At 40.4% G+C, this 17,960-nt stretch overlaps 1 protein-coding gene and 1 pseudogene across 1 annotated transcript; one reads left to right on the top strand and one right to left on the bottom strand.

Annotated features, from left to right (window-relative positions):
- Positions 1-7,563: 7,563 nt before the first annotated feature.
- Positions 7,564-8,780, bottom strand: LOC138053432 (corepressor interacting with RBPJ 1-like). Its single transcript, XM_068900072.1, has 2 exons — positions 8,403-8,780; positions 7,564-7,602 (listed from the first exon to the last, which is right to left on the bottom strand). Exons 1-2 carry the CDS (start codon positions 8,778-8,780, stop codon positions 7,564-7,566), a joined length of 417 nt encoding a protein of 138 aa, XP_068756173.1.
- Positions 8,781-13,752: 4,972 nt separating this feature from the next.
- LOC138053431 (piggyBac transposable element-derived protein 4-like) lies at positions 13,753-16,497 on the top strand (annotated as a pseudogene).
- Positions 16,498-17,960: the final 1,463 nt, after the last annotated feature.

Genomic DNA, 17,960 nt, shown 5'->3' with positions numbered 1-17,960 from the left:
ACCTACCTTATTACACAGGTTTCAGTATCACACCTTTTTATGGAGAAGGAACTTGTGGTAAGTGTGGAATGGATGTTTGGTTTGTTGCTCCCATACACATCACAATGAAAACACCAAGATCAACACACCACATGAATGTGAACATACAGATGCTGTAGGTACCTACACTGTATTTGTATGGACTAACAATTAATGTGAAGGGACAAATCAAATGAATATCATATCACACCAAAAACTTTGGAAGAGATTTTCAGATTATTTGTAATTTCACTAATGTGATCAATTACACAGTATGCACTGATCTGTGAATGTGGCTTTTCCATATAAAATTTAGTCATGACTTGTTAACCCTTCCCCACCTGAGAACATGATTTTACTCTGGCTCGTGTCAAATTCTTTTGAATTTCAAACAGTTTGGGGTTATTCAGGTGCAATGAGGGGGCTAAGGAACCACTTTTTCTTATTTTAACAGCAGGGACAATCACCACACATTTCTCAGGCCTTGGTTTGGGAGGTAAAGTCTGATTGAGTGCAGTTTCAACTTTTCGTCTTTAAAGGTATCGCTGAATTACGGTGGCCCGTAAGTGCTATCCTTAAAGTTAAATAAAAATTGTATTTACCTTTCACAAAAAGATCTGGCCGTTAGATCCGAAGTTTCCACTCAACTTCAACAAATTCTTGCGAACATAAAAATCTAACTGGCGGTTTGATGTTTCGAGTCCATAGTTACACCGGATCCATACTTTACACTCCAGATCCAATGTTGTGTTCTTTAGATCCATAGTTTCTTACTCAGGATCCATAGTTTTTACTACGGATCCAAAGTTTCTTACTCCGGATCTGTAGTTTTATACTCCGGATCCAAAGTTGTTTACTCCAGATCCATAGTTTTTACTCCAGATCCAAAGTTGCTTACTCCGGATCCGTAGTTTATACTCCGGAGCCAAAGTTGTTTACTCTGGATCAATAGTTTATACTCCGGATCCGTAGTTTTTACTCCGGATCCAAAGTTGTTTACTCCGGATCAGTATTTTATACTCAGGATCCATAGTTTTTACTCCGGATCCAAAGTTGTTTACTCCGGATCCATAGTTCATACTCCAGATCCGTAGTTTTTACTCCGGATCCAAAGTTGTTTACTCCGGATCCATAGTTCATACTCCAGATCCGTAGTTTTTACTCCGGATCCAAAGTTGTTTACTCCGGATCCATAGTTTCTTACTCTGGTTCCAAAGTTCCACAACGCCCTTGTGACCGTGGTGATCACAGTCAAATCAATATGACGGACTTAAAGGAGCCATGTTGAAGAGGTAAGTTTTCTTTCCTTATTAAGCATTGTTAGCCGTGGTGACGAAAGTTACTGTTGTGTAGAAGAGTGGTACTAGGGTTGAGGGAGTGTCTCTCTATGAAATTAAGAAGCTTGGGCATTGTAAATTACAGTGTATACGCAATGATTTTGTTTGGTTTGCACTTTCACCAGACACGATCATTAATTTAATGGTATTTTTTACTCACGTGACTAGAGGCAATGTTTTTTCCTAAACAGAATATAATGTTTGCATAAAATCAGAGGATTGTTTTGGGTCACCATCAAGTCACGAACAAGGCCACGGTTGTTTGCTTTGGTGCACCAACATTACATGCGTGACTTTGTCTGTTCAAAGGTCAATTCAGCAGTTCAACTCAGTTTGTTTGCCATTAAATGTATCATGTATTTAATTTTGCCGCTTTAATGAGTTACATTTCATGGATGCGCCTCGACTGCAGGTAAGGCCGCGATGCTTTCCAGTTTGTCCTTAATATACTAGAACCCAGACTATCTCTTTTTTAAGACAACATGGCCTAGTGGTTAATGGTGCGCGTAGGTTCCAATGGAATTTTAGAGTCTTGCGTTCAAGTCGTACAGGCATGACAGTAATTAGGAAGAAGCAATTTTTAGTCCAAAATTCAAAGGGATTAAAAGTCTAACTCAATAACTAGCTAACTAACATGATGGGGGTTAGAAAGTCATAAAAAATTCTCTGGAGCAGATTCATAGCCACCTTCACAACTGGGAAATTTCAAGGTGGCTTTGAATCCGCCCGACAGAATTTTTTCGAACTTGGTGGAGATTTTCGTCTTAGCCTGCTGATCACTTAAGCAGGAGTCACCGAGTTCCTTTTTGAGATATAAGCGTTATAAGACAAAACATGGGATGTTTTAAATTGAATTTTTGGTTGCCGTGGTAACCTATTACGTCACGTCAGCGAAAGGAAAGGAAAGGAACTTCATTGAAGTGTCCAGTCGTTCCACAGTTTCGTAGATTCAATCGTTTGAAATAGTACAGTTTGTTGACAGTGTTAACACTGGTTTGAGCATCCTAAAATACTGAGCATGTGTTCACTTTACAAGGTATGTGAGTTTCTATCAAAAAGAGGGGTTACAGAGGACGTAGTAGAGAGGTTAAGAGAGGTTAAGAGCAGAGAAGGTGAGAACATGAAAGTTTATAACTTAATTCATGTATTGTTTACATTTTGTAATCTATTTAATCAGTTTGAATGAAATGTCTTTTGGTGTCAGTAAAACGTGATAGACCCCACACAGGTTAGAGTAAAACAACACTGGCATCAAAAATTCGTTTTTCAGACTAAACTCTTCATCATTCCAAGCGCTATGTAACTGTAGTCAGTTTTAATCTTAGGTACCAGGGGACAGTTGCTCGAAGACTGGTTAGCGCTCACCGTTGGTTAAGAGATATCAAAACCTATAGGTTTCCATGGCATTTATCACTGGTTAGCGCTAACCATGCTTCGAGCAACCGGAGCCAGATCAAGATTCTTGTGCCTGTTTCCAGCTGATCTCTATTTGACAGCTCGTCAAATTCAAGCCAATCAGCATACGACTCGCAAACACAGCAGGGGTCCATTGATTCGTGAGCGTTTCGCGTATGATTCGCGTCGAAAGCGAAATGAATTTGTTCAACATCAGTTTTTAGCCATATCTGCGCCGCCATCTGCCCTTTCTCTGATCTGAACCCATTCGAAGATGTCGAACTACGGTCGCCGAACGTGTTTTATTAGCTGAAAGATACTTGGATAGCTTATTCAGTTTTCTTCTTCTTTGTCGACAAGGCTAGCTGGAACACTAGACATTCTTTGCCTTAAAGATTTTTTGAACTGTTGCTGGATCCCGTTGAACATTTTTATCAGCCACTTTACATATCTGGTTCCATCTGGTTGTTTTAGTAGTTCCAAGACGGCGAGCTGTGCTACGCGAACTAACGTCGCATCTTTGGCAACTGGAAAGAATGCCTCTGGCTCCAGCATTTCCTGACTTGAATGCGAGTACGTTTCCCGAATTCCCGCTTCAGCTGCTGTTTTTAAGATTTCCATCTGAGTAGATTAATGCGGAGAAGCTTTTGTTTGGTTGCTGCAATCGAATTTGCACTCGAGTTTTGTTGGTTGTTGATGACAAACGGGAACCTGCAGAATTGAAGTTTTCAAAGTGTTCTGACCACGCTGAGTTTACTCAAGATTTATTTTTCCTTTTGTAAAACATTTGTGGTGGTCCGGAAGTATCCAGAGTTATTTTTCTTTCATCAAGTTCTAATCCTAAGACTGATGGAAAAGTAATTACAACTTTCTTTCGAAGGACAGCTGATTTTTCTGTTTGGTGTTCAGTAACAAACGCGCCCGGCTGTTGTGGCTTGCTTGTGTTTACTTTCAGGGTGAACATCTCGTGGGATACTCGTGGATATGATCTTTTATAAACCTTAAAGCCCTGGCCAAACGAAACGCAAGTCATCGCAAGTCGACGCAAGTTCTCACTTGCAAAGACTTGCATTCACTTGCGATAGGGTGGCCAAACGAAACGCAAGTTGAGCGCAAGTTCTTTGCAAAAGTAGCAGAAGGGCTTCTCGAACAACGAGGATCCAGTGGAAGAACGTGAAAGAGCGTGCAGTGTTCTTTTTCGTAGATTTAATATACTTTCTTTTTGCCTTTCCAGTGAAAGAACGTGCAGTGTTCTTTTTCGTGGATTCAATATACTTTCTTTTTGCTTCCGGTATGGAAGGAATTTACTTCCATTGACTGTCCAGCCAATAAAATTGATGCGAACTCGTTGTAAACATCCTCGCAGCCACAATTAGATTCCGTTCTGTAAAGAAGTTAAGAATATAACGCGCTCGTACTCTATGATTTATAGGTCTGCAAGGCTCTATTATACATTATTTTCTTTCGGTCCAAAGTTTAATAAAGACGTCCTAAAAGCTCACGCAATTACCAATTACGCGAGATCGAGATTTGTTTCAATTCCTTTCCCTTGAAATGATTCTTCGCCAAAATGTTTGCCGAAAGAAAACGAAAAACTGCAGCCTCTATGCTTGTACTGCTTATTTGTGACGAAGAAGAGAACAAAAAGAAGAGAGGGAAAACAAGGAAATGGATCAAACGAAGGGAAGAGAAAGGTTACTTCTGTAACATTGTAAAGGAACTGAGGACAGAAGATCTCAGTGGCTATCGCGAAATGATGCCTATGAACTATAATCAGTTTCTGACGATCTTACGTGTCTTGGAACCTCACATCTCGAGAAAACAAGTCATTGGTGGCCATAAAACGATATCAGCAGCTGAAAGGCTGACATTAACAATACGATTTCTGGCGAGTGGCGAGACTTTCCGATCCTTGTCTTTCCAGTTTCGTATGGGCAGAGCGACGATTTCCAGCATTGTTAGAGAAGTTTGCCAGATTATTTTCAAGTGTTTTAGGGAGAAGTACTTGAAATCTCCAACCTCAATTACTGAGGAAGAATGGCTACAAATTGCCCATCGTTTTGAAGAGAGATGGCAATTCCCTAATTGCATCGGTGCTGTAGATGGCAAGCATATTGTCCTGCGACCACCCCCTCGATCAGGATCATATTTCTTTAACTACAAGAAGTCACACTCTATTGTGCTTATGGCCGTAGCCGGTCCCAAATATCAATGCCTCTATGCTGATGTTGGCACAAACGGAAGAGTTTCTGATGGTGGTGTATGGAACAACTGTGGTCTGCTAAATTCCTTAGAAAATAGTTCTCTTCAACTTCCCAATCCACGTCCACTCCCTTTTGGCAAGGACAAAGTACCATTCGTCCTACTCGGAGATGATGCATTTGGTATGCGCGAATTTTTGTTAAAGCCATACGCCCAAAGAGGGTTAACACCTGACAAGCGAATTTTTAATTACAGGCAAGTATGAGAAATTTGGTATTCAAAAATGATATCCTCGAAGAGAAAGGAAAGAATTTCTCACTTTTACAGACTTAATAAAATACATGATTAAATTACTTAATTCTGGTTGGCTAACAGCAGTGATGCTTTATGTAAACACAATGCAAAAAGTGTTAATTCAGTGCAAAAATAGTTAATCCAGTGCAATTTACTCGCAGAATTCTTGCTCTTAGCTTGATTGGTAAACAATAGGGTTTTGCAAGAGCCAATCAAATATTTTGTTTTGGTGGAAGTATGCAAACTGATTGGTGAGCATTAATAAAGCAATACTGATAGATGTGCATGTTAGTGCATAACATTTTGTTCACTGTTTGGTGCTTCAACAACCTAACAAACGCAAGTGCTCCTCAAAACAAGTGTAAAACACAATACGAGAGCAACTGTTTTTTGGTCTCTCATGTTACTGGTAACTAATATTGCCTTTACCATTAACTTAATAATTTTAGGCATAGTCGTGCAAGACGGCTTGTGGAAAACCTTTTTGGCATCTTGGCCAATCGATGGATGGTTCTCGTCAGACCTATGGCACTTGATCCTGATTATGTCACTGATATCACACTTGCCTGCTTGATACTGCACAATAGTCTAATATCAAGCTCCACATACTGTCCACATGATCTGGTGGATAGGGATGACCGTGTAACAGGAGATGTGATCAGGGGTTGTTGGAGAGAGCAGACAGACAAGCCATGCACATCATTGCTGCCAATGACGTCATCTAGGTCTGGTCATAACAGCAGCACATATTCCAAAGCAGTAAGGGATATTTTTACAGAATACTTTGTTAGAGAAGGTGCTGTGCCATGGCAGTGGTCAAAGATTATTTGATTAAAGGTTTCATCTGTTAAGAAACAAACACATTTTTAAAACAAGTTCTTTTTATTCAAGCAAATTGAAATTTACCTCTGAGTCAATGATCCATTATGAATTCTCACCCATTGTGCCAGAAACAAAGAAAAGAAAGTGTTTGGCTTAGCATAAAAACAGGTTTCTAGGTAAAAATATAATATAATGATTCCAGCAACAAACATGGTTACCATGCTGTCATGTTAAAACTGGGAATAAAGACTGTCTGGTGTTAGATTCTGGTGTTGTGAAAGCTTCAGTGACATACATGCATTTGTGTTTCAATATTATACAAACAAGTGTACAAAATGACATCTAACGTAAGAAATTATTTGTTGATAAAAACAGACAGTTAAAAACTTGTTTTGGAAGACAAACAGCCATCCTTGGTTAAAAATTGAACTGCTACTCAGTGTTATGTAAATACAACATGTAAACAATAATAATGACTGATTAACCCCATGGATATGGTGTCGGCTATGTTGATGAGAATAAATGACAACTTGAGATGCTGCACAATAACTCCGATGTCTCCCATTAAAATGAGTTGGAAACATACAAAGCTGAAGGGTAATTTTCAATTCTTGACACCACCTGGTCTTTCCAAATTAAAGGAAGGAGGCTTTGCACATTGGGAGGAAAAAATCTTCATGAACCATACTAATTTATCACTTGCTAAATTCACATTTTTTTGAGTTTAAAGCTGAAGAGGGATGTTGGACATCCAAAATGCTTTTCAATTTAAAACCTTTTGGTTTTAAAAATTTTTGTACAAACCTATTTAAAATAATTCACACCTTTAAACCATGAATACTAAATTTAAGATTAGTTAAGAAAATTAACCAACAGTAAAGACAAACAAATGTTTTTTTTCAAATTGAAAAACATGAGAATCAGAAACTTAAAAGTTGTAGTAATTTTGTGAACCTGGCATCTCAAAAGTAGGAGCTTGAGGATGAAGCTGCTGGAGGTTTGGCTGTGGCAAGGAAAAATGGGAATGATCTCCAGAAAGATCCTTTTGAGTCCCAAACTGGGCAAACTCCTGGTCAAATAGCACCTCCATTATTCTCCGCTGAGCCACCATCTTATTATAAGGATCAAGCAAACAAAGTTTCTGTGTTACAAGATTTCCAAATACTTGTTCCATGGAGTCAACTGGAGGGTGTGAGGCAGGTGTCTTCATTACATTTAAACATTCCTTCATCAAACTTGTTTTAACCTCTTCTGACATAGAATTCTTCCTTGGCTGTTTCCTGCTGGTAGAGTGCATATCCATGGCCGGGGATTCCTTCTTTGGAGTTCCCATATTATCTCGACTATTGTGCTGTGCCTCCATAACTGGTACTAAAAATTGCATGGACTTGAAAAAAATCCATGAAGGCTTAAATAACTCATCAGTACCCTGTCCTGATTTGGTGTTGTTAATTTTCCGCAAATTTTGCCCCGGGGTTGCCCTAAGGGAGACCAATTAGGAATTGATCTCTGACCAGTCTCTGTCAAGTTCTTTCTGTGATGAATAATAATTATTGTAACAAGTTAGCATAAATGAAAAGTAAAGTAAGAATAAGGTGGTTTCATACATGTATACACCTGAAAAAAGCAAGCAACGCAGTTGTCACGTTTATTCAAGGAAGGATAAAGAGAAGCCATGACTGGAGACAAAAAAGTATCAAACATTTTAACCTGCTTGCCGAGACAATAGTTCATTCCAATATCATAAATTTTGTTAAGAGCACTACACCGACGTTGAATAGGTCATGGATTCATCGAAGAATTCACCTGAATTTTTCAGGGGCATATATTGCTTAAATTTTCCTGTATTAAAATGCGAGTATCATTTCTCCGATTCATTTGTTTCGTTTTGTAAGAAGTCCTAAAAAACACTGGTGTTTGTCTTCAGAATAAAGCCATCAAAAAGGAATCGAAGGAAAGAAAGAGAATCTCTGAAGAAAATGAGCTCAAGATCATAGTACCACTCACCCGCAGCGACCAGTAGTTTTCCGGGTTTCAGTACTGGTCGCTGCTAGAGACAACACAATCTTTTACAGTGAACGTTCAAACTTGCTTCAATAAGATCTTGAAGGTTAAAACCACGAAAAATTAAATAAAATTGGCAGTGTGCCTTTTATATTGCAGCATTTCTTAGAAAAATATCAGAAAATACATTTACAAGACAGGATTCATGATACGTGGTGCCGTACTTCCATCATTTTTAATATAAATCACGTGAATCATGCATTATTTATATCGCGGAAAACAACAAGACATTTCCGGTTGTCAACGAGGTTAAAAAATGTTACAACCTACCTCGATGTCATTCTTGACTTTGCTCGTCGCCTCTCTGTCGTGGTACAATGACGAGGAGATATCCCAAAGACAGGGCCTCGCCTCGTAAAGCTCAATCAAAGTAAAGATTTCTTCACTTTTCCATTTTTTCCGTCCAAAAGACTTCTTCTTTGGAACCAACTTGTTTTTCTTGCGAGAATTTTTGTTTTTTTTCTTTTTCCTAGGCTCAGACTCGGAAGAGCTGCTACTTTCACTGTAGCTGCTGCTTATACTTCCACCGCTACTGGGTCTCCTATTATGGTTTTCCTTTTTCTTATGTTTTTCTAACTCCCTATCCTTGTTTTCTTTTAGCTCTTCGGGGCTTAAGTTTTCCGAATTTTGCTCGGTGACAGAAGCCATCTTGTCAAAAGGGAAAGCGCGAAAGGCGCGAAATAGTTTGAGATTCCCGCTCAAACAGCGGCATCAGATTGGCTAAAAGGTTTGGGCAAGTTGGGCGTCCAAAATTTGAACATGTTCAAATCAAACGCAAGTCGTCGCAAGTCTTCACACGTGAATGCAAGTGGGTGGCCAAATGGTATGCAAATCAGCGCAAGTTACAAAACTTGCGTCGACTTGCGATGACTTGCGTTTCGTTTGGCCAGGGCCCTCAGGAATTGACTTTTAACTTTTATCTTTTTTTGGTACTATTAGTGTGAAATTGAGACTTCTTTTTCACAGCATAATGAACGATTTTGCGCTGTACCTAGTCTGCTATGACAGGACTTACTTGCAGTGGAACTCAACTTAACGTTTTTAGCAAGAACAGAGACAATTTTGACGCCGGCAATTGAAGAAATGTTTGCCAGTTAATATTTAGTACATTGGTCGTAAACTCCAGGATAGATATTCCAGATTTCACTTACTTCTTTATTTCAGCAACTGTATTAAGCGTTCTTCTGTTAATTAAATGCACTCACAGACAAGGGAAATACTTGATGGGTTATATTGAGGCTCAGTAAAATTCTTCGGTTCAACCAAACCGTAACTACGAATGAATTTGTGTACACAGCAGGTGATTTATACAGCCTAGCTTCAGGCTAGGGTATGCCATGGCTCTTTTTATCTCGTGCAATTATCATACAGCCCACAGAGAAACCCAGAACTCCATCAAAAGCGAAATTTGCGGTTAAAATTCGTCTGTGGGAACATTGTATACAAATTTTATCCGCGCGTGGATTTTAAGCAGGGGGATTGGAGTTACTTCCCCTGAATTTTCAACCCATGATGCACAGCAACTTCCAGTAGAAATCAGCTGGTTATCCTTTCGAACCTTCAGGATCGTGATCGGTAGGTTTGCGTAGCACGGTTAGTGTTGTTCAACCTTTTGTAGCACGTTTGACGATAGTCGAGGGAATTCCCTGGGGGAATACAGCACAGAAGGCAGAAGTGATAGAAAACACCAAAAATAAATAAGTCAAAGAAAACATCAACCCATTCCCTCGATCTCGCAACACACTACCATGTACTAATTAACGATATTTTTAATAAAGTATACCCAATAGAAAAAAGAACCTGAAGAAAAAGTAATACTAAGTTCATCCTAAAATTAAGTTTTAAAATTTGAACAAACTCTCAACTGATCCGTAAACTGAAGGCCTGGGCAAACGGCTTCAACATTTGCTTCAACATCCATTGGATTTTGTTGAACAACAATGTTGAACCCGTTTGCCTCCCTCTTTCAGCCATGTTGAAATGTGTTGAAACGAAGTTGCATCGATTTTGAATGAGTTTAGGAGCATTTAAACTTTGCTTCAACGACCATTCAACATATCTTTTGTCTTCGCGAAGTTGAAGCCGTTCGTCCCCCTCTTTGAACATTGTTGGGTATGAGCGTGAGCACTAATCGGTCTCTCCATGACGTATCCGTGTCCGTATCCATAGTAACAACCGCCGCTGTAGCCTGAAACTAAATACCAGGCCTCTCATGAAGCTTGTCGCGAATCAAACGTTGATGTGTTGAAACCGTTTGCCCACCCCGGCAGTCAACATCGTTTAACATTGTTCAACACCATTCAAAAAAATTGCACGGATGTTGAAGCAATTGTTGAAGCCGTTTGCCCAGGCCTTAGTACAACACTTAAATCCAAAGTACTTTTAAGACTTTTAAGTTCAAAAACGGTAACAATAAAGGAGAAAACTTAATTATTTACGGAATGTTACTTTACGATTCTATTTAACCTCATAACTCTTCATGATGCCTTTATGTCTCAAAGCACGCTTCAGTCTTTTCTTTGGTATTAATAAGTTTCCTTTTTCCGTCTCTCCTCCTCTATCCTATAGCAGTTAGGTTCCCTTATGTCTCTTTCCTTCTTTCTTTGTTTTTACCTTGCACCTCTTCACTTAACATTCAACAGTTAAATATTTGCTTCTGCCGCCACTGACAAAGGGATTAAAATGATTTTGTCTTTGTTGCTCCGACGCGGCTCCTATGTATTTAACAGTGATTCTGGAACTCCTCGTCATCATTTCTTCAACTTCAACTATTCTCTTGACGTGCCTTTTCCAACTGGCAACTGGCAACGCTCCTGTCGTTTACACGCATATATGGAGTTACACTAATTCGTTCAATTACCACTTGGACGATGCATTTTACGTAATTTATAATTAATCACAACACGTAAAAAGGGTCATTAACCTTTAGACAGGTAATGCACTATACTCCAAGGAATTAGGATAACACTTTACAATAATTACTGTAATCCTAACGATCTACAACAGCTAAAAGGTGTACTGAGGAAAAAATAAACACAGAAAAAATTTCATGACAGTGTGTTTGTTTTGTCTATTTCTGGGCATTTAGTTAATCATTTTTGTTACTTTCCACGGTGTATTGTAAAGGGCTTGAGAAGGTTAGTCTTTTGCATATTTAGCTTTTTTTACTTCTTAGTGTTCTTGCACTGTGTGATTGTATTATTTTCTTTAGTTTTACTGCGTTTGTTTGACTTCAGTTGACTGAGTTACCAACCATAACTACGTTTAGTTTGTCAATTATTTGTGGTTACACACTCCACGATCAGTTATCGAACTTGCATAATCGTTTTCAAACAGATTTATTTTATCTACTGCAATAAAGAAATCTAAACAATAAGTTGCTGTGTATGAGAGTTTTCATTCTTTGTTTTAATATTATTTTATATTTGCTATGCCCACCAGCCTTCTGTAAGTTCTATCTAAATTCTGGTTTTATTAGAAACTCACTATCTCTTTTACAAATTACGTTTGGTATAATTTTACTGAAACAACAACAACTGACTACGGGGGAGGGGGGGGTGTCATAAGATGCCCTGCCATTTCTTTTTTGTTCAAAAAAGTTATTTTCATTGTATTAGCTAAACTGAAACCGCCCCCATCATGTAAGTAAGGACCCAATAATTTTAATGCTTACTCGTAGTATAAATAGGAAAAATACTGATCTTACACTTTCTATCATATTTGCTGATTTTCAGTTCGACTGTGCGGCTGTTCAATACAGTACCCAATCGACACTAAAGGAACTGGGTTTAAAACTCGGTGAAGCTTTTTCTCTGAAAGCCTTCGCAGAGAAGAGATTGCCGGACGAAAAAACAGAAGAAAACAAGGGAGAAAGCTATTAGAGTTCTTACAAAAGAATTCAGACAATTCCAAACCCAAGCGGCCATGCACAAAATTAAGCCCTGGCAAAGCAACACGATTCAGCTCGAGGAAAATGCCCATTTAGCTGTGGGGAGCCTGTTGGATGATCAATCAAGGTAAGCTCCTGTTATATCTCGGTTATGCGCATGCATTGTAGGCTTACCTTTGATTAATATGAATTTTTGATTTGTTCCACCATATTTTCAGGCTTCGCCTCCTCGGAATATTAGCCATGCGAGAGGAAGGCAGCTTTTTTCACATTCTATAATTATGGTGAATTCATCAAATAATTTCAAGTGCTCGGCCTTCACACGTCTTCTGTCCTTAGCAAAAATATCAAATGAAGTCGGTTATACCGGCTGTCATGCGCTGGTCCAGAGAGGGGATAGTGTCCTTTGGAGCTTCTTTTCAGTTGGAAAGGTTATTGATTAAAATACAGAAAATAGTCTTGACAAGACCGTGAGACATGCAATGGCTGGTAGATCACTCTGGGCACTGAACAGTCAGTTATAATCTGGGATAAGAACTTCTGAATTACACCATCCTTTTATCCTGAAAATTACGTAGAATCTCTTTCCCAAATCTTCGCCCAGTCTGAGTGTCTCGTAAATGAACAACACGTGCATGTGCAGAGGACAGGAAATTAATCGTTCTCTCTTTCCTTTTTTACCTTTTTATTTAGACTCTGACGGAGCGGCGTGCAAAACTCCATGATGAGTTATATGACGTTTGCGAGGTCAAGGAAATCACTATTTCTAGAAGTAACGTACTGGATGACATCCTTCAGTTGTACAAGAGGAACCCAGGTGTAGATTACTGCTCAATGAAATTTTCCCTAGAGGGTGAACGAGGCCTGGACATGGAAGGCGTCAAACGCAAAGTATTTTCATTGTTTTGGGAAAGGGCCCTAGAGAAATTCTTCGTCCCTAGGGTTGGACCTGATGTCAATGAAAGCAAGCACCAGGTGATTGGCAGAATCCTGAGTCATTGTTTCCTGCTGACAGGTATGTTCCCCACTGATGTCAGCAAAGCGTTTGTAACTGCTCTCCTGGCTGGTAAAGAATGTTTGACTGGAGAAGACTACATTGCTGATCTTCTTGCACACGTAGCAGAGTACGTTTTCTTGCGTTTAAAGAGTACCCTTGAGATGTCAAAATCACTTAGCCACGTTGGAGTTTTTCCAGAGATGAGTCATTTCCCGTTTGAGTTCTTGTCAGAATATGGTGTGTCTCGAATTCCAACCCCTGCTTCACTAGAAAACATATTGGTAAGCGTAGCTAAGACGGAACTCATTGCAAAGCCGTCCATCTCACTAAGTGAGATCAAGATCGGGATGTTTGCTGGTAGATTTAAAGAGTTATGGCAAGACTGCCGCAAAGACGACGTGGATGATCTCTTCGACAAAATGAATCTCACTACTTCAAAGGTTCTTCAGATGATACACTTGTCCAACGAAGTGTCACTGTGCAAGCCACAAGCAGAGGTTCTCCGATTCCTTAAAACTCTTTTCCCACAGGGGGGCCTCAAACAGATACGCTGGCGTATCCGTTGGAAAAGATCGGGTTACTCATCGGAGATTCTTCGGATCGCTACGAAATTTCGTCACTAACGAGATATTGTAATTACCCAATCACAGGCCGAGTTTCACTTAGCAACAAAGCAATCTCGCGACACCACGATGATTTGAATTCATTTCTCTCTGTTCTTGTCTTGCAGCAGTATGGCATCTTCTTCGAGACAAGCGAGTTACACCATGGAAGAAGCAATGAATGTGTTTTTTGGTGAATCAGAGGTCGACGAAGACACATTGGGTATGGGAGAAGATGAGGAGTTTGATTTGCATCGCCAATTATGCTCTGAAAGCGACGAATCGAGGTGAGCGATTGCTTGATTGTGTAGTGAAATTTTGAACCTTCGCTTCGAGAGAGCACGTGGTCGGCCTTGAAATGCGATGAAATTTCGTTTCCTTTCACTTCAAACACACAAACCCATGTTTTTTCTTTTGAAATTCATCCACAAATAATGTTTTCGACATAAAAGCCTTATATTATTCGTCAAATGCCTTTATTTGTGAAAAAGATGTCGTTGCAGTTTTGTAGTTCGATGCTAGCAGGAGACAAACAGCTGATTGTTTGTTCTATTCACATGCACGCATCGTCGTTTCCGGTCTAATATGAATGAAGTTGCGTTTCGTGCGTTTAGATGTGAAGCCTTGGTTTTAAATTTAGCCCTTTTTGCGAAGTGAAGTGAGAGAAAAATTCAAAATCGGTCGTTTCTGATCGTTATTGAAATGTGATATTTTTGTTTTTGCTGAAACTTCAACCGTCGCATATTTTATGGGATTATAAAATTCCTATGATTTTACAGGCTTATATTTATTATAAAGTTCGTCTGATGTTTCTGGTATAACTTATTTCAACCCACGTATTCTTTTCATTTGTGAAACAAATTCCTATGATATTTTTGCTGTAACTTTTTTCAACCCACGAATTCTTTTGTGATTTATTTGTTTCAAATTCGTAACGTGTAACGTTCTTCTTTTCAGTGATGACGAGAGTATTGGCGATCAATCAACTCCAACGATAAGTGTGTCAACTAATGTAGTTTCCACCTCTACTACTACAACTTCTTCAACATCTGCTGGGCAGTTGGTGGCCTCTGTAAGTCAGATAATGTCCCCTGTAGTGGCCACCACTGCACAGAGCTGTGTTGCAGGGCCCTCTTCTGTATCTGTGGGGATATTTTATTCCACCCGTGCAACAACTAGTGCTGTACGTCGCACCGTACCCCACGCAGCATCACCCGCAGTCCCCCAGATAGGAAAAGGGAGAGGTACAGGTGGCAAGCGAGGAAAAGGCCCTGCAGTTCGTGCTCCTGCGGCCCCGGCAGCTGCACCTACTGCAGCGACTTTCTCCTCATATGATAACCCAGATTTAGGTAACCCCCCTCAATTTCCCCACCCCCAGTTCACCCCTGCTCGACCACCTGGCATTCACCTTGAGGGTCCACTCCTCAGGAACAGCATGGTAAATGCTATAGAATTTTTCCAGCTGTTTTTCACCAGGGAAATGATCGATAGTATAGTTATGCATACGAACACCTATGCTTAAATCTGTATTGCTACCGGTGAATATAGAAGTTACACACTTCCGGATGGCAGCTGGCAGGCAACAACATCACATGAAATCCGTAGGCTCATGGCTCTCCTTATTTATTTTGGGCTAGTTAGAGTAGTGGGGGATGTTAGTAAATGTACCACGGCCTCTGGGCTCGATCAATTATGCCCAGGGTGCGGTTTCAAGCCCTTATGACTTTCCTGCACATCGTGGACCCCCTAAACGAGCCTGCTGGTAATAAGTTAAGAAAAGTAGAGGCTCTTGTACAGTATTTTAAGTCAAGATGCCAGCTCTTGCACCAGCTGAGGCAACATGTCGCCATTGATGAGCGCATGGTGAAGTCCCGACACAGGTCAGGCATCCGTCAGTATATAAAAGATAAGCCCACTAAGTGGGGGATAAAGTTATGGGTATTGGCCGACAGCTCCAACACCTATGTTCAAGATTTCAATATCTACATAGGTAAGCAGGCAGGGCGGGAAATTAGTCAGCATGGCCTCGGGTATGATGTTGTTATGACCCTTATGCATAACTATCTCAACCAGGGGTATCATTTATTTGTTGACAATTTCTATACATCAATGACCCTTGCCAAACACTTGTTTGAGTGTGGAACCCTTCTCACCGGTACTATTTTAGATAGCAGAAGGGACTTCCCGGCAAGTTTGAAGAAAGGCAAGGAGTGGGCCAAAGGTAAGCTGAAGGGAACTATGCGTTGGGAGAGGGATGCACCTGTGTTGGCATTGCAATGGGTTGACAACAAGGTAGTGTCAATGATTTCTACCTCTGCCAATGCAAATCAGACCAACCAGGTGAACCAAAAGAGAAAGGCTGGTGGTACCTGGAGTACCACTTCAGTCCCGCAGCCTGAGGTTTTCTGCATGTATAATCAATACATGAATGCCGTGGATGGATCTGATCAGATCCTTGCCACCCACAATGTACAGCAGAAGTGCATGAGGTGGTGGAAAACCTTATTTTTCCATCTAATTGATATGGCTGTAGTTAATAGCTTCATCCTTTTCAAGGAACAACAACGTAAGTTCCCTGAAAATCAAGCTCTCAGGCGATCTCCCGGCTACTCATTGGCCTCCTATAGGGAGGAGCTTGTACGTAACATCTGTGATTTCCCTGCCGCAGATGCTCCCCCTAGTAATGAGAATGTTCAACAATTAATGACTTTTGAGACTGTTCATTGCCCACTATTTGTAGATTCTAGGAAACAGTGTATGGTGTGCATGAGGGAGGGAAGGGGTCGCTTTCCAGTGAACATTTCCTGCAGAGCACCTCAGTGTCAGGGGTTACACATTTCGTCTGGTATGTCACAGGAAGTTCGTTGTCGGTGGTGAAAAACATTTATATGACGTTCCACCCACACTGTGGTGGCTTCCCGTTTGTCTACATCCACACTTGCTCAGCCATAACTGACCTCCGGACACAGGTTACACTGGCTTTCAAGATTTTAGAGTGCAGATGGATGACACTTTCAAGTCTCCTGAAGCATGGCACTTCACATCCGCATAAGCTGACAGTTGCTATGTCGCCAAACTTACTTTTTTAAGATCGTCATCTTGATTCGGGGAAAATTGGTTCATTTATCCATATTCATTGAAAGTTTCGTTGCAGTTTGCCATTGTTTCCCCCAGAGTTGATGAAAAGTAGTTGATAACGCATCATGAACGACATATTCTGGTCGGTATGTTATGTGTAACACATCCAGTCATAAAGTGCCTTCTGCTTGTTATCAACTTTGCCTGAGATTAATGTTTCTCGCATTAAATCTCATCAGTTTGCTAGCAAATTGCACCTCTGAAAGCCAACGTCTGATTGCTCAATTGAAAATTAGGAACTTGGGTATGAAAGGCTTGCAAACAATTCTGATTAGATTACCATGGTAAAAATCAGGGTCATAACGAGGTATATTTTTTCTTAACTGATCCCATATTTTTTTCCACAATTTTGAACCCCGATACCAAAAATGATGAGAATTTTGGGCCCTGAACCCGCAAAAATTTGATCCCTGATCCCTCATTCCATGAAAAATACTGCTGATCCCGATCCTACGCGTTCTGATTCCAGATCCCAGCGGGCTGTGATCCTTGATCCTGACCCTTTTCAGACCTTTGATCCGTGATCCCATACACCTCGTTACGACCATGAAAACTGCAACATTCTCCTTGAGATTACCCTCATTTTATGTAATCAAGGTCTGGGTTGTTTTTGAAAATCGATAGTTAAACTTGGTATTGATCTATTACTATCGGAACACTTACAATCGCGATACATCAATAGTTCGATGTATCGTTACACCCCTAGCCGGTACCCATTTATACACCTGGGTGGAGAGAAGCACCGTGAGAGTAAAGTGTCTTGCCCAAGAACACAACACAATGTCCCCGGCCAGGCCCTGAACCCGGACAACTCGATCCAGAGTCGAGCACACTAACCACGAGGCCACCGCGCCTCTCATGGATAATTAGAGTTATTTCCTCGTTTTCAAGGGCTTGGTTTCTTTAAGCCTGGTTTTCACTGGCGACGCAAGCATAAGCGCAAGCATAAGAGTGCTTATTTCACTGTGAAAACGGGATTGAGGCAAGCATAAGCACAAGCGCAAGCACAAGCACAAGGATCAAAATTTTTCCTTTCCCTTGTGCTTGCGCTTATGCTTGTGTTCGCTTCTGTCGTGTGAAAACAAAACACAGCATAAGCACAAGGAAATTTGTTGCGCCTGGCCAATTAAAGCACTCGTTTCAGATTCTCTTCGTCTGAGCATTTGAGTAGAATGGCAGTTGCCGTGTTTGATTTTGATGCA

The sequence above is a fragment of the Montipora capricornis genome, chromosome 6, assembly GCF_036669925.1.
Source record: "Montipora capricornis isolate CH-2021 chromosome 6, ASM3666992v2, whole genome shotgun sequence".
NCBI lineage: Eukaryota > Metazoa > Cnidaria > Anthozoa > Scleractinia > Acroporidae > Montipora > Montipora capricornis.
Note: the sequence above shows the minus strand (reverse complement) of the source record. Positions and strands in the feature narration are given on the sequence as shown.

Bases quoted from the DNA above. Each gene is read 5' to 3' on its own strand.
- LOC138053432 (XM_068900072.1), bottom strand. From the start codon at position 8,780: ATGGCTTCTGTCACCGAGCAAAATTCGGAAAACTTAAGCCCCGAAGAG. The intron at 7,603-8,402 runs GTAGGTTGTAAC...TATTCATCACAG, and splicing joins AAGTCAAGAATGACATCGAG to AAAGAACTTGACAGAGACTG.